This window comes from Ailuropoda melanoleuca, chromosome X, assembly GCF_002007445.2.
Source record: "Ailuropoda melanoleuca isolate Jingjing chromosome X, ASM200744v2, whole genome shotgun sequence".
NCBI classification, from domain to species: Eukaryota; Metazoa; Chordata; class Mammalia; order Carnivora; family Ursidae; genus Ailuropoda; species Ailuropoda melanoleuca.
In genome coordinates this window covers 80,404,630-80,421,262 of record NC_048238.1, presented here as the reverse complement: position 1 = coordinate 80,421,262, position 16,633 = coordinate 80,404,630, and the positions used below count along the sequence as shown (strand labels likewise).

Below are 16,633 nucleotides of genomic sequence, written 5' to 3'. Positions count from 1 at the left end.
TGTCCAAAAACAAAGAGAAAGGACTGAGATTATTAAAATTATGACTGAAAAGGGAGAGGTCACGACCAGCACCATTGAAATTGCAAGGATTATTAGAAACTTTTATCAACAGCTATATGCCAAAAAACTAAACAATCTGGAAGAGATGGAGGCCTTCCTGGAAACCTATAAACTACCAAGACTGAAACAGGAAGAAATAGATTTCTTAAATAGGCCAATTAACTATGAAGAAATTGAGTCAGTGATAAACAACCTTCCAAATAATAAAACTCCAGGCCCAGACGGTTTTCCTGGGGAATTCTACCAAACATTCAAAGAAGAAATAATACCTATTCTCCTAAAGCTATTTCAAAAAATAGAAACAGAAGGAAAGCTACCAAACTCATTCTATGAGGCTAATATTACCTTGATCCCCAAACCAGGCAAAGACCCCCTCAAAAAGGAGAATTACAGACCGATTTCTCTAATGAATATGGATGCCAAAATCCTCAACAAGATCCTTGCTAATAGAATCCAACAGTACATTAAAAGGATTATCCATCATGACCAAGTGGGATTCATACCTGGGATGCAAGCATGGTTCAACACTCGCAAATCAATCAATGTGATACATCATATCAACAAGAAAAGACTCAAGAACCATATGATCCTCTCAATTGATGCAGAAAAAGCATTTGACAAAATACAGCATCCTTTCCTGATTAAAACCCTTCAGAGTGTAGGAATAGAGGGTACATTTCTCAATCTCATAAAAGCCATCTATGAAAAGCCTACTGCAAGCATTATTCTCAATGGGGAAAAGCTGGAAGCCTTTCCCTTAAGATCAGGAACACGACAAGGATGCCCACTCTCGCCACTATTATTCAACATAGTACTAGAAGTCCTTGCAACAGCAATCAGAAGACAAAAAGGGATCAAAGGTATCCAAATCGGCAAAGAAGAAGTCAAACTGTCTCTCTTTGCAGATGACATGATACTCTATATGGAAAACCCAAAGGAATCCACTCCCAAACTATTAGAAGTTATAGAACAATTCAGTAAGGTGGCAGGATACAAAATCAATGCCCAGAAATCAGTTGCATTTCTATACACGAATAACGAGACTGAAGAAAGAGAAATTAGGGAATCCATCCCATTTACAATAACACCAAAAACCATGCGTTACCTTGGAATTAACTTAACCAGAGACGTAAAGGACCTATATGCTAGAAACTATAGATCACTTTTGAAAGATATTGAGGAAGACATAAAAAGATGGAAAAATATTCCATGCTCATGGATTGGAAGAATTAACATAGTTAAAATGTCCATACTACCCAGAGCAATCTACACTTTCAATGCTATCCCGATCAAAATACCGAGGACATTTTTCAAAGAACTGGAACAAATAGTCCTTAAATTTGTATGGAACCAGAAAAGGCCCCGAATCTCCAAGGAACTGTTGAAAAGGAAAAACAAAGCTGGGGGCATCACAATGCCGGATTTCGAGCTGTACTACAAAGCTGTGATCACAAAGACAGCATGGTACTGGCACAAAAACAGACACATCGACCAATGGAACAGAATAGAGAACCCAGAAATGGACCCTCGGCTCTTTGGGCAACTAATCTTTGATAAAGCAGGAAAAAACATCCGGTGGAAAAAAGACAGTCTCTTCAATAAATGGTGCTGGGAAAATTGGACAGCTACATGCAAAAGAATGAAACTTGACCACTCTCTCACACCATACACAAAAATAAACTCCAAATGGATGAAAGACCTCAATGTGAGACAGGAATCCATCAAAATTCTAGAGGAGAACATAGGCAACAACTTCTATGACATCGGCCAGAGCAACCTTTTTCACGACACATCTCCAAAGGCAAGAGAAATAAAAGATAAAATGAACTTATGGGACTTTATCAGGATAAAGAGCTTCTGCACAGCCAAGGAAACAGTCAAAAAAACTAAGAGACAGCCCACGGAATGGGAGAATATATTTGCAAAGGACACCACAGATAAAGGACTGGTATCCAAGATCTACAAAGAACTTCTCAAACTCAATACACGAGAAACAAATAAACAAATCATAAAATGGGCAGAAGATATGAACAGACACTTTTCCAATGAAGACATACAAATGGCTAACAGACACATGAAAAAATGTTCAAAATCATTAGCCATCAGGGAAATTCAAATCAAAACCACACTGAGATACCACCTTACGCCAGTTAGAATGGCAAAGATAGACAAGGCAAGAAACAACAATTGTTGGAGAGGATGTGGAGAAAGGGGATCCCTCCTACATTGTTGGTGGGAATGCAAGTTGGTACAGCCACTCTGGAAAACAGTGTGGAGGTCCCTTAAAAAGTTAAAAATTGAACTACCCTATGACCCAGCCATTGCACTACTGGGTGTTTACCCCAAAGATACAGACGTAGTAAAGAGAAGGGCCATATGCACCCCAATGTTCATAGCTGCATTGTCCACAATAGCCAAATCATGGAAGGAGCCGAGATGCCCTTCAACAGATGACTGGATTAAGAAGCTGTGGTCCATATATACAATGGAATATTACTCAGCTATCAGAAAGAACGAATTCTCAACATTTGCTGCAACATGGACGGCACTGGAGGAGATAATGCTAAGTGAAATAAGTCAAGCAGAGAAAGACAATTATCATATGATTTCTCTCATCTATGGAACATAAGAACTAGGATGATCGGTAGGGGAAGAAAGGGATAAAGAAAAGGGGGGTAATCAGAAGGGGGAATGAAACATGAGAGACTATGGACTATGAGAAACAAACTGAAGACTTCAGAGGGGGGGGGGTGGGGGAATGGGATAGACTGGTGATGGGTAGTAAGGAGGGCACGTATTGCATGGTGCACTGGGTGTTATACGCAACTAATGGCATCAAACTTTACATCGGAATCTGGGGATGTACTGTATGGTGATTAACATAATATAATAAAATAAAATAAAAAAAAATAAAGTGACTTATGATAAAAAAGACATTTAAATTAAATAACAATATAAACTAAAAAGCTTTGAAAGTGAGGCAAAATATTATTGTGCTTTACAGTATACTAGCTTTATCAACAGAAATTGCTAATAATTGTTCAAAAGTGAAGGAAATTAACTCAGCATTACTTTGTCAGGTATATAGATATGTAAATACATATACAGATACAGATACTGTCATCTATCAATCATTCATCTCTTTTCCTATTGTTCCATTTTAATAGAATCCCTGTTTGACTGTTATCTCACTATTATATTGATATTGTTATCTTTCATTCATCAAATATTTATAAAGCACCTAATATGTGTCAGGACTTTTTCAGGCATCAGAGATATAACAATAAAAAAAAAATCCCTGTCCTCACAGAATTGATATTTTATTCTCATATTGAATAGAGATAAGCAATAAACAAAGAAGCTAACTGTATCATATAATCACTAAGGGCTATGAAGAAAAAACAGGTAGAAAGGGAGAACTCAATTAACCAAGAGATGTATGGAATCAGAAAGAACACACACTGGTTCTGTTATTTATTTTTGTCACTGCTATAAGATATCTGGAGACACTATGGAATTGACATTGAGAAAATCATATCCTGAATTATATCTTATCATTAGTCAATGCATAGTTTAAAGTGGGTATGGTGAGTTTTTAGCCACGTTCTTTTTTTCTTTTTTTAAGATTTTATTTATTTGACACAGAGAAAGCACACAAGCAGGGGGAGAGCCAGAGGGAGAGGGAGAAGCAGATTCCCCACTGAGCAGGGAGCCCCACATGGGGCTCGATCCCAGACCCTGGGATCATGACCCGAGCCGAAGACAGACACTTAACGAACTGAGCCACCCAGGTGCCCCCTTTAGCCACATTCTCAAAATAATACATCCTTTATGTGTATTACATACAATCTTTAGTGCAATATTGATGTCCGAGATTTATTTTGCCCTGATGGGTATCTCCTGGTAGAATCTTAATAACTCTGAGATTAGGAAGAAAGAACTTCCTGAGATACATGTGGTCTTAGCTCCTTAGGAGATTACTTGAATGTTTCAAGTAATAGAAATATAGGACAATACTTTCTTTTGGAAATGAAAATATATCTTCTTTAGGATTGATTCCGTGTGTAGGGAAAGCAACCGGAACCTCAAAGAAGTCTGCTTTCCCACTGTTAATTTTGTATGCCAAAAAGCTTACACATTGGTCATTTCTATGGATTATATCCTTGCAGATCTTAATTGAGCTAAACATACAAACTTGGTAATTTTTTAGTGGAAAATAAGATCCTAAGGGAACAGGACAAAGAAAACGATGGGGTTGAGGGTAGGTTTGAGTGTAGGTATGGGCCTAGGATTTAAGATGTTCTGTAGTACTTCAAAATAAGTGGAAGATATTCATTTTGGAAGGACAAGTTTTGTCTACTTTTTAAGTTTGTGTAGTGATTGCTCACTTCTTGCTATGCAGGGGAACCATTAAAACTTTATCCTAAAAAGAAAAGAAAAGAAAAGAAAAACAACCTCATCTCATTTAGTCTCTAAAATGTAAAACAACTTTAAAAACGTGACCTTTAACGACTAGCTCCATTATTCACACAGGGACTTTTATAAAGACCAGTGTAGGAGAGGAAAAATGTTACTTCTACCCTTCTATGTCCTTTGGCTGGTCTAATAGTTAACTTGGTATATGACAGACTAACAGGAGAAAAACAAATTTAATTTTGTTTGTATAGGATCCCATAAAAATATGAAACTCAAGGACAGTCAGGGCTTATTATATACCATCATGAGTTAAGAAATGGGATAGGGGCCTGGAGCTTCTAAGGGGAATAGGACTCATGGGACAATAAGAAGAGCAGATGTTTGGTAATTAGATGTTTGCCCTACCATGCAGATGGGTCATTCAGATAAAAGTTATCTTTGGTGATAGTTCCCTCTCTGAGGCAGACCCACTATCTAAATTCTTTAGGTAGTTAAGAGAGAGGTAAGTGTTTTTCTAAAGACTGCTGGAGCTTGATTGTCTTCAGCTCAAAATAATAGCCAATGTGGCACATTTTGATTCATGTATTCTGCTCCTCTTCAGTCTTGCCTTTGAAACTTCCCTAAGAAGTTTCATAGCCAAGAAGCAGTTTAGTCAAATAGTTGTGTCTCATTTCAAGAGTTGGTGATGCAGGCGGGCTCCAAAAGTTAGGTCTATAATGCAAGCAATCAGGTATTTAAGAAGAGGGACTTCTGTGGAAACAAACAAAAAATGGTTAGTATTTGGGGAAGATTGTGATTTCAGTTTCTGACTTTTGAAGGCAACCAGTCAAGAAGATTTCTAGATGTAACTGCTTAGAGCATCTTTAGATAGACCAAGGGCAGGAAGTGGCAACCTGATAGATTTTCCTGGTTTGCAGTTTGAGTGTCTCTAGTGATCTTTCTCAGTAGCCCACACTGCAATAGGCATAAAGATTGTCTATACATGAGCTGTTGTGTTGATTTCTTCGAAGTTTATATCGAGTTGTTTAGCTTTAGCTTACAGGGCTTCAGGATAAGGGATTTTTTCTTCTCATTGATTCCAAGGCAGAAGGGTGAGAGAACGTTGGAAATGTTAGTTTGGAGGGTCGTACCCATATATGGAAGGAAACTAGAAGAGTTCAGGATATAGTCCATTTTATAGGTAGAACACAAAGCCTCAAAGATAATTAACAGTACTAGAATTTGATATCCACAAAGGTGTATTGCTAAAACATAAGTTTCCTCTCTATAGTCAACTCCTTTTTTTTATCAAAGAGAACCACAGTAAGATAAATGTGTTTGCAAAGTCTAGTTTCAATAAACTTGGCCTCATTATTTACATAAGTGCAGCAAGAATAGTGATTGATCATATAGGCTCCTCTAAATCTGCATTGCTGGAACTTTTCATTAGGAATCTCAGATTGGATTTTTAAAAGCCTCTGGAGGCTAAGAATTCAAGCTGAATTCTCATCATTAGACTTTACTTGCACTACCTATAGATTTGGATGAATTCCTCTCTTCTTGAGGTTCCTCAAATTTTCTGAGGTTCCTGAACCTGCCAGGAAGTGACCTTCCTTACTTACCTGGTAATGCTGCCAGGAACCCTGTAAATAAGGCACCAGGCTGATTTTTTTCCAAGGGGCTTTATTGCCCCCATAAAGTCCACCTTAGTTCCTTAAAACTGTCTGATGATATCTGAGTCTATGTAGATCTCTCTCAAATATGACATTGTAGTCAAAGCTTTAGTAATATAACCAACATTTTCAATGTGTCCTGTTAACAAGGAGGACAGCTTCTCATTGAACTTACACAAATATTGCCATGAAATAAGAATACTCACTCCCAGTTCTGGAGGGATCAGGTAGGGTGAAAAGTTGTTCCATTTTTGTTCACAAAGATACACTTTACCAAGTTGCTCTAAGATGTAGGTAGTTCAAGAGAAAAAAGTTTCTTCGAATCTGGAAAAAGAAGCCATTAAAAAGCCAGCGAAGTTTCAAACAAAAAATTTTTTAAATTGTAATTGTCCTCATCAGTTCATTAAGTCCCATGTATTTAATTCTTTTTCAGCTTTAATCTAGTTTTTTTCATTAGTTCTGGAAATTCTTCTCTAGTTCAGTTTTATGATCTTAAAGTTATCAGAAACCTATTCTTGTCAAAAGTGCTTTCCTTGAATCTCCTTGAAGTCCTTTTTTTAAAAAAAGATTTTATTTATTTATTTGAGAAAGAGAGCATGAGCAAGAGAGCACAAGCAGGGGGATCAGCAGAGGGAGAGGGAGAAGCAGAATCCCCACTGAGCAAGGAGCCTCATGTGGGGCTCCATCCCAGGACCTCGGGACCGTGACCCAAGCCAGAGGCAGCTGCCCAATCAACTGTGCCACCCAGATGCCTGGAAGATGAAGTACTTTTAAAGGAATACTCTTGCAAAAGCATATGAGTAAAACAGTAACTCTGTAAATGAAAAAAGTTTTTAAAAATCCTTATTGAGTTAAAGGTCTGATGAAAGTTCTTTACAATGGAATTGACAAGGAAATTTGATAATTTATGTAACATACAACATTTTAAGATAATAACTGGAATTATGACTGACAATCATTATACCAAACATGCCACATTTCTAGGAATTTCACATAATTTTGGAATACTTATAATACTAACATATATCCACACAAATATAATCTAGGAAGTTTCAGCATCACTTATTTGGCAATGCTTCCCATGTAATTACATAGCAAATAAGCTTAATTAGTTTAACATCTCACTTTTTATAAGGAGAAAGAACATATCTTTGGGATGTTCCAGAAACTCTCGAGAAAATCCCCAATTTCTGAGTCAGGACTTCATTTAGAATTTGATTTTAGGAAGTTTGTCAAAAATATCAAAAGGTTTGGACACTTGACTAAATAGGATCACATATCATTATGAAACAATATTTAATTATTTATTTGACCAAAGTGACAATAAAGTATTTCAAAGGCAAGTACAGAAGGTTACATAGTTATTAACAAAACTTTCCTCTTTCAGTATTGAGGAGATCCAGTTTTCTTAACTGTTGAAGACCAGACATGAAGCACAGGAAATTACTTAGATAAAACACAAAATCTTCACTTTCTAGGTAAACTACTTAAAAGTTAAGAAAAAAACCTTTTATAATCTCTTATCAAGAGCAGGTCAAGAGTCCAAGAAAATTTTGTCCTTTTAACAGATAAAAGAAAATTAAGTTCCAGTTTTATGTAAGTGCATTACTGATTTTAAAGCTTAATTTTATAACCCCTGTAATAAACTAATTCTATTTTAGCTAACTTGAGCACACAAGGCATGATTCTCTTTTTTTCTTTCTTCCCAATTTTCTATATAATTTGTCCTTTATTTTCTTCTTTCTGCTTCTGCAACAGCCAGTTTCACTTTAGGATAAAATTACTTTCTTTTGCCTCAACAAAAAATGCATCTCCATTCCTCATAACTTCTCTTACCAAAAATACATATCCTACTTTCCTTGCATGCAGAGGTGTTTTCCTTATTATTTCTAGCAGCTTTAATTACATATATTAATTAGAATTCTTAACCCTTAGAAATCTTAATTTGTAGTGAAACTAAGAAGTAATTGTGAACTGTATGTTATGCCAGCATTCTTTAGATGGAAAATTTATGAATACAGTTCATAATTTCTAGAAACATATGTTTCTTCACAATATAGTCTTTCAGTATAACACAAGACATGCTCACCAATGGACCCAAATATCTTAGTTTCTTTGTAATAGTGTTTAAGAAACAAAATTAAACTGTGTAAATTTGAAGATCTAATTGGCTTTTGTAAGATTTATAAATTGAGCAGCAACCAATTTAGCAAATAGGAAGGAGCTCTGAGGAGCTGTATGAAATGGAAGGCTTTTATAGGCAGAAGGGGGAAAATCATGGATTATTTCTGGAATGATCACCTTTCTTTATGGGATGAAAGGGGTCAGGGGTCTACCAGGCAGATTACCTCACTAGTACTGATCAGGTAATGCCAGACACTCGATAAAGGTCATGTCCCTGGCAGAATGCTGAAACTGTAATTAAGTTAGATATTAAGTCTTAGTTTGCTGGTGTGGGGCTTAGTGATTCCATTTTGAACCTATTGTCTTTTTCTTTTAACAACAAGAAGTAAAAAGATTAATCTATGTTCAGTAATTAATGTTTTAGTATTTTATCTTATTTAAAAATGATTTTTTCTTTTTTTAAAGAATTTATTTATTTGTATGAGTAAAAGAGAGAGAGCATGAGCAGGGAGAAGGGCAGAGGGGCAGAGGGAGAAGCAGACTCCCCACTGAGCGGGAAGCCAGATATGGGGCTGGATGCAGGGCTAGATGTAGGGCTCCATCCTGGGACTCCGGATTATGACCTCAGCTGAAGGTAGACACTTAATGACTGAGCCACCCAGGTGCTCCCAAAATGATCTTTATTTATGACTATATTATGGGTATTTAGAGCTATCCATCATTTAACTTAACTTAGCAAAACTTTAAGGCTTTAGGTTACCAAAAAGATCTGGGGAAACCGAAAATTTCACCTAAAAACTCTTATTTCATAAACATCTATCTAATTCACTTGTTCTCAACAATTACGTTTAGATTACTCACAAAAACTTGATGAGACATTAAACAAAGTCAGCCATGATCTCAAGCCATTTTTTCATGCTGACAGATAACTCTTTTGACCTTTAATAAGCCTTGGTAGAATAAAAGAATTATGCTTAATCCTGATAACTCTAAAGACATGCCTGTTTTAATTAAACCAACAAACTTGAAGTAGCTTTAATACCCAATATCTTCCCAGATCAGTTAAATAGAATTCTTTCACAAATTAATTTTGTCAGCACTATCCGTAGGCAGAAAAATACCTTACAATACATATATATAAACACACACAAGCAGGGGCACCTGGGTGGCTCAGTTGGTTAAGCATCTGACTTCAGCTCAGGTCATGAACTCAGGGCCCTGGGATCCAGCCCCAGTACGGCTCCAAGCTCAGCAGGGAGTCTGCTTTTCCTTTTCCCTCTGCCCTTCCCCCTGCGTGTGCATGTGTGCTCTCTCTGTTTCAAAAAATAAATAAAAACTTTAAAAAAATCTATAAATATACAGATAGACAAACAGAACTTATAGCTTCCATTTAAAAATTACTGCCGTTGAATCAGGTACAATAATACAAATTAATATTTGTGAGAAGCATTCATCTTAAGTTTCAAATGACCTTTTCCTTTTTGTGTTCTTCTGATAAGAATTACTTCTCTGAAGTTTGTACTTTAAAGAGATGACCTAGATGCACTCACAATACTTACAAGCCTTTAGACATAAAGAGGGGAGATTTGGGGAGTGATAAAAAGGAATAAGTGAACTTTAAACTACCTCTACAGCTGCGTTTCTAGTTCTGTAAAGATTTATAAGATAAAGACAGTTACTCTCAGTTTCTCCAAGAATTGGATTGCAGCCTAAATGATATCATAGGTTGATCCACCCAGTCAAGTACTTTATCTTCAATTTGCCTTTTAATACCAGGGATATTTGGAATGTTTTATTAAATCCTTTTACAAATGCTTCAGAAGGTTTTTCTTTCTGGGTGCATAATTTCATTTTAGTTTAGGGAAGGAAACCTAAAAAAATTTCTTTCAGGCTTGGTATATCAGCTTTCAATTTCTGACCAACTTCTGACCATAGAGCTACTAAAAAATCCTTTGGACTATCTTGTCAGTTTTCAGCTAGGACAAATAGTATTTCTAGTGGTACTTAACAACCCCCACTTGGGTGGAAGAGGGGCCCCAAAGAGGATGCAAAAGGTATTACCTTCCCAAGATCCAGAGTCAGTCCCAAAGATAGCCAAAGGAAAGAATCAACCACCTGCATGTCCCAGGCATATAGCTATCTCTGGGAAAAAAAATAAATAAAGGTTTTTAATTAATTTTAGTTCTAGTTTCCCCTGGCTGTTTAAGGAAATAACGTAGCAGTTTACCAGAAAATCCCTCAGGGTCTCATCAAACTCTGGGTGGGGCCCATACAGGAACCTTCCCTTTAAGGATAGATACGAGGGCATTTGAGTTGATGTTGAAGAATTTGCACAGGGCCTTTATAAAATCTGTATAAAACTTTTAAGCAAAGGCCTTCTTTCTGAGTGTACAATTTAAACTTGGACCAATTCACCTTTGTCGTGGGGTTGGAGGGAAGCATCTCCTGTTGCTTCTATCAGCCCCTCCTGTTGCTTCTATCAGCCCCTGAACATTGGCCATCAGCTGATCATTTGTAGGAGGACCTAGGAGAAATTCTGGTCATCTGTTTCCTGGGGGGGGGCAGTTTTCTCAGGGAACCATATGATTTGTCTCTTAACTGCTATATCCCTGTGGGTGGGAAGAACACCCCTTAGTGTCTAATAAGGTCCTTGTGAGTGGGGGGGTTGAACGGCCACTAATCTTTCCAACTCCTCTCTAAATTGGTATGATCTTCTGAAAGTGAAGGTAAAGGGGTTTTATCATTTAAAAGATAGGCTGCTGTTCATGAGACATGAATTCTTTGCAGGCGGGGTCCAGGATATACCTGAAAAGGACATCGTGTGGGAAGGCCTGAAGCTGGTAGAGCCTGATTAAAGTGTCCTGGAAAGTAGAATTTATAAGGGATAGCAAAGTGAGCCCCATCACCCTTCTTGGGTGCTTCTGCTAAAATCACTTCCTAGCTTGCAGCATTTACACAAGTAACCCGTATACCCTGGACCTGGAGATCAGGCAAGAGTGTTCTCTGTAAATGTTAGAGGAAAAGGGAAGCTGAACTAGGCAAATGGAGCCAGATTTTGAAAAGGAGAATTTACATTGGATGTAGACTTTAATTTTTTTTCTAATTTTTGTCCCTTCATTTTGTTAGGGGAGTCCCTAAGTCTAGCCATTATTTTCCTTTGTGTCCCATTTTTAATTTAGTTTTTCCGCAGGTGTCAATAGGATGAATGCTCTCTAAAAATTTTAATCTAGAAGTCCAATTCAAAAGTCCATTGTCTGACCATTGATAAGGAGAGTGCAAAACATGTAGACCTCACAAGATCCAGCCTAAGAAAATGAAGACCTTTATTATCACAATGAGACAGTGAAGGTTGAGATGGCAAAGGCCCCTTATGGAATGGACCCCTTCCCCTGACAGCTGGCAGAGTCAAACAAAGAAACCTCACTCCAGACCTAGTTTAGCCCAAGTTCTGGTTTTTAAGTTGGACCCAGGCCTAACTCCAGTCAGCTCAGATCCACAGCCTGTTCAGCTGTCTTCCAAATACATACTGGTACATGTACCCTTTGGTTGGCAGAATATTTTCAGTGCTCATAAAGCCAAGCTCTCAAATTGTAGAAAGTGACAAGGGGAAACAGAGGAAAAGGATCAATAGAAAACAAAAGTACTAATACCAAATCTTTACCAGACGTACTATACCCGAGGAACTTGTTCCGTAAGTATTTCCTCTTGCTAATCTAAATTTAGAAAAAGAAAAGGACTCTTACCACTCTTGCTTTCATGAGACTCTGTAGACAGAGATCCAGGAGACTGACATAGTAAGAATTCTTGCCAGCCAGTTAAAGTTTATCCTGCTGAATACGCTCACTGTTGTGGAGGAAAAATGTTCCTTCTAGTCTTCTAGGTTCTTTGGCTGCTCTAATAATTAAAATGACATAAGACAGGGGCACCTGGGTGGCTCAGTCAGTTAAGCGTCTGTCTTCGGCTCGGGTCATGATTCCAGGGTCCTGGGTTCGAGCCCCGCATCAGACTCTCTGCTCAGCAGGGAGCCTGCTTCTCCCTCTCCCTCTGCCTGTCGCTCTGCCTACTTGTGATGTCTCTCTCTCTGTCAAATAAATAAATAAAATCTTTAAAAATAAATAAATAAAATGACACAAGACAGATTAACAATAAAAAAATTTAATTTCATACAGGGACCCCATGGAAATATGAGACCCAAGGGCAAGTAGGGCAGTTGAGGCTTGTATGCTATCATGAGCTAAAGAATGGGATTGGAGCCTGGGACTTCAAAGGGGGAGAAGGGTAATTCACAGGACAATAAGAAGAGATGTTTGGTACAGTAGATCCCCCTCTTATCAACAGGGGATATGTTCCAAGACCCCCCAGTGGATGCCTAAAACCATGGAGAGTACTGAATCCTATATAAACTGTTTTTTCCTATATAATCTATGGTAAAGTTTAATTTATAAGTAGGCACAGTGAGAGATTAACAGCAATAACTAATAAAATAGAACAGTTATAACATATACAGTGATAAAAGCTATGTGAGTGTGGTCTTTCGAAATACCTTATTATACTCAGTGTTCTTCTTGTGATGATGTGAGATGATAAAATGCCTAAGCAATGAGATGAAGTGAGGTGAATAATGTAGGCCTTATGACATGGCATTAGGCTACTAATGATCTTCTGATGATACTTCAGAGGGAGGAGCATCTGCTTCTGGACTTCAGTTGACCACGCCTAACTGAAACCATAGAAAGCAAAACCATGGATAAGGACGTGGAGGTGGGGGGGGGACTACTGTAATTAGATGTTTGCCCTGCCATACAGATACATCATTCAAATAAAAGTTGTTTCTGGTAATAGCTGTCTCTCAGACCAGGCCATCTAATCTAAGTTCTTTTATGTAGTTAAGGGAAAGATAAATGTTTTTCTTGAGTCTGCTGGGTCTTGATTGCCTTCAACTCAAAATAATCCCCATGCCAATGTGGCATATTTTCTGGTCGTATATTCTGCTCCCTGTCACCAGCTCTTGCTCACTATAGCGTTAGGTGATACAATATAAAGCTTTGACTCAGTAAGAGTTAAGAGGTAAACAAGACCTGTTTCTCTAATCACTTAGCTAATATTTTATCATTTTGTTATGAAATTTCACAAGGTCAAATTTTAAATAAAATCATATCAGAAAATAAGAATTGAGCTTTGGGGAGTTGTTTCTCTAAGTGAAATGAAGAGATGTTAGCAGTTTAATAAAGTAATTGTTCTATATACAAAGTGCACAGATGAAAGCAATGCTATACTCAAACACAACTGGTATCTATGCACTAGCAAATATGGCAGATGTTACCAAGTTTAACTCAGTTCTTCACCAGTTACCAGTTTATTTGTAAACTAATTCAGTTTCAAAAATAATTGTAAACATCTAACCTTTCCCCTTTTTTCGTGATTTTTAATCCTAGGTGACATATGGAAGGAAATCTTAATATTTTTCCTGATACCATTTGCTTTTGTCTCATTATTTGTTTTGGTAATAACTTGTCTGCTTTTGTATAAGCAAAGGGCTTTACTGAAAACGGTAAGTTGTGTAACATACTGTTTAGTCTGAGATAGTGAACAAATAAATGTTCTGCATTTAGAACTGATGGACCTATGTTTTATAATTTTTCCTATAAACTGTGGGTGTACAATTAATGTTGTATGGATTATGATGATGTCTTCAGAAAATACAATGATTTAAAAAACCCTATAAAACTAAATTTGGAGGTGGATTTACTTTTGTTGAAATATAGGAATAATGCTTTAGAATATGAAACACTATTTACCTCTAGATTAGGGAACAATATCAGGAAAGAGTTACAGGAGAAAAGCAGGATTGGGAGGAGAGTGACTTAAACTGGATGTAGATTAGTATGTCACAGACAAAAATCACAAAAATTGAAAAAGATAGTATCTGCACTCCAAGAGCTTATACTCTAGTTGGGGGAGATAGAATCCATAAAAAATATAACCTGTACTGTGAGCTGTTTTCAGATGATTCGTATTTGAGCTGTACAGATGTTATAGAATTTCAGACATTGAAGGTCACTACTGATTGGTGGGCTTTAAGGAGAAATTGTGACTGGAGAAAAATATCTTAATACCAAGTCTTTTAAAGATAAAGGGAAATTTGAATGTGTATGAAATGTTTTACTTTTTTTCTCTGCTGAATGCTTTTTTAAAATCTATTTCTCTGAGTTACTGATCTGAGTTGAAATAGTTTGTGTTATTGTTGACTATTTGTTAATAATGGAGCTCTTTTTTTAATTTCAGATCTTTCATACAAAAAAAGAAGTCTTTTCTCATCAAGAGACATTCTGTTGACTCATTAACTTTCAGTCTTATGGCCAAATGTTAAATATGAGTCTTAAGCTGAAGCTTTTCTCCAAATATTGAATAAACCTTATTTTAAAAGCATTGTTGTATTTAAATAGGCTTTAGTATACTCAAACCCTCAACTAGTAGTACATTTTCTGGATTCTATTAATAGGTCTTTTCCTCATTAATATATGGTCAGGGTGCTACACATAAAGAAGTCAAGGGTTGGGTCAGATTCTATTCACTGATGTGTTAATAAAACAATGTGATTTTATAACTTGCACTAAGCCAGAAATGTTGAATCCTGAAAGATGAGATTCTAATTTCTTTTTTAAATTGTACTTGGGATGAATGTATTCACCGTAAGTTGTTTGGCTTTAAAAGTAACCTGTGGAGAGGGTTAATAAGAAGTGAGAAGTTTTCACTATGGACTATGAGAAACAAACTGAGGGCCTCAGAGGGGAGGAGGGTGGGGGATTGGAATAGGCCGGTGATGGGTAGTAAGGAGGGCACGTATTGCATGGTGCACTGGGTGTTATACGCAACTAATGAAGCATCAAACTTTACATCAGAAACCGGGGATGTACTGTATGGTGACTAACATAATATAATAAAAAAACACTAAAAAAAAAAAAGAAAGAAAGAAAGAAGTTTTCAATACATTCATAGTCTAAATGTGTGCTTTACATTTCATGAAAAAGGTGGAAGAAATGCAATGCATAGAAGGCTGAAAAAAATAAAATGAGTATAGAGAGATCATATTTGAAAAATGCAGATGTCACAAATATGCAGTAAAAGCTTGGGAGTTCCCTGTACTAGTTGGCAGGCAGCATCTCCTACTTTCTGATGGTGTGATTTTTTTTTTTTTTTTTTAAGTTCAGGAACCAAAAGGCAGACGCCTTTTAAAAGTGCATCCAACTTTCAGACTAATTGATGATTGATTTCTGGGAGAGAACGTGACAACCTAAGTGTAGAGAGTTGCTTTAAAACTTAGGGAATAGGGGCGCCTGGGTGGCACAGCGATTAAGCGTCTGCCTTCGGCTCAGGGCGTGATCCCGGCGTTGTGGGATTGAGCCCCACATCAGGCTCTTCTGCTGTGAGCCTGCTTCTTCCTCTCCCCACTCCCCCTGCTTGTGTTCCCTCTCTCGCTGGCTGTCTCTATCTCTGTCGAATAAATAAATAAAATCTTTAAAAAAAAAAAAAGAAAAAAAAAGAAAAAAAAAAAACTTAGGGAATAATGACCTATATATTACAATCAAGAGCTGAGTTTTAGTTTGGACCAATTTCTGTTTAATATTATTCAGAGTGTTTCTTCTCTGTGGTCCATAGACCTATAGAGTAGGGATTTCCTGGGAGCTTATTAGAAATGCAGAATCTCAGACCTTAACCCAAATCTACTCAATTAGCAATCTGCATTTTAAGCACTTCCCCAGGTGATTCATTTGCATATTCAATTTGAAAAGCACTGATATATAGGCGCATTTTAGAATGAAAAGGCTTAAAATAGTATAATGAAGAGATAAGCCCATGAACTGGATAACCACAACTTTGACTATTATTGGTAGTGACCATTTTTCTCTAAAAGGGGGAAAAGAGCTAAAACTGAGGTGTAAACCAGAATACCATCCTCTACTGTCACTTGTAATCTATGACAGGTTGCGCACCACTTCCCTAAGTAGACCTATCCCTATTAAACATTAAAACCCCCGTGGTAATGTATAATATGTACTCTCAAACCAGGTCTTGCTAAAGATGTTTTTGATGCATTGAGAGGTGTTGGGGAGGAAGGAGGAATGTGGAGGGAAAAGGTCAAGGCTAGACAGGGAAATGGCAGTCAACCACATGAGTGGGTCTAAGGGAACTAGTATTTCAATTCCCCTCTTCAGAGCTGCATAAAAATCTCTACTAATCAAAAGATTTCTGGAGTTCCTGCCATAAACCTAGAAGTCCCTACCAGAATTGCCCTAATAAACTGGATATGACAACAAAATGACAACAAATCTGGACAAAAGGCCCTTGCAAAAGGACCCCTGGAACTCCTGGCCTGCTAG

At 37.1% G+C, this 16,633-nt stretch overlaps 1 protein-coding gene across 6 annotated transcripts in view; it reads left to right on the top strand.

The window, feature by feature from the left end:
* The window catches only part of IL13RA2 (interleukin 13 receptor subunit alpha 2), a 60,344-nt gene extending 45,310 nt beyond the window's left edge, over nucleotides 1–15,034 (top strand). For all 6 annotated transcript variants that reach the window (XM_034649765.1, XM_034649764.1, XM_034649760.1 and 3 more), the window contains 2 exons: nucleotides 13,688–13,803; nucleotides 14,538–15,034. In XM_034649765.1, the coding sequence (XP_034505656.1) occupies nucleotides 13,688–13,803; nucleotides 14,538–14,588 (167 nt within the window). In that variant the 3' untranslated portion in view covers nucleotides 14,589–15,034. The remainder of the gene's footprint in view (nucleotides 1–13,687; nucleotides 13,804–14,537) is intronic.
* Nucleotides 15,035–16,633: the final 1,599 nt, after the last annotated feature.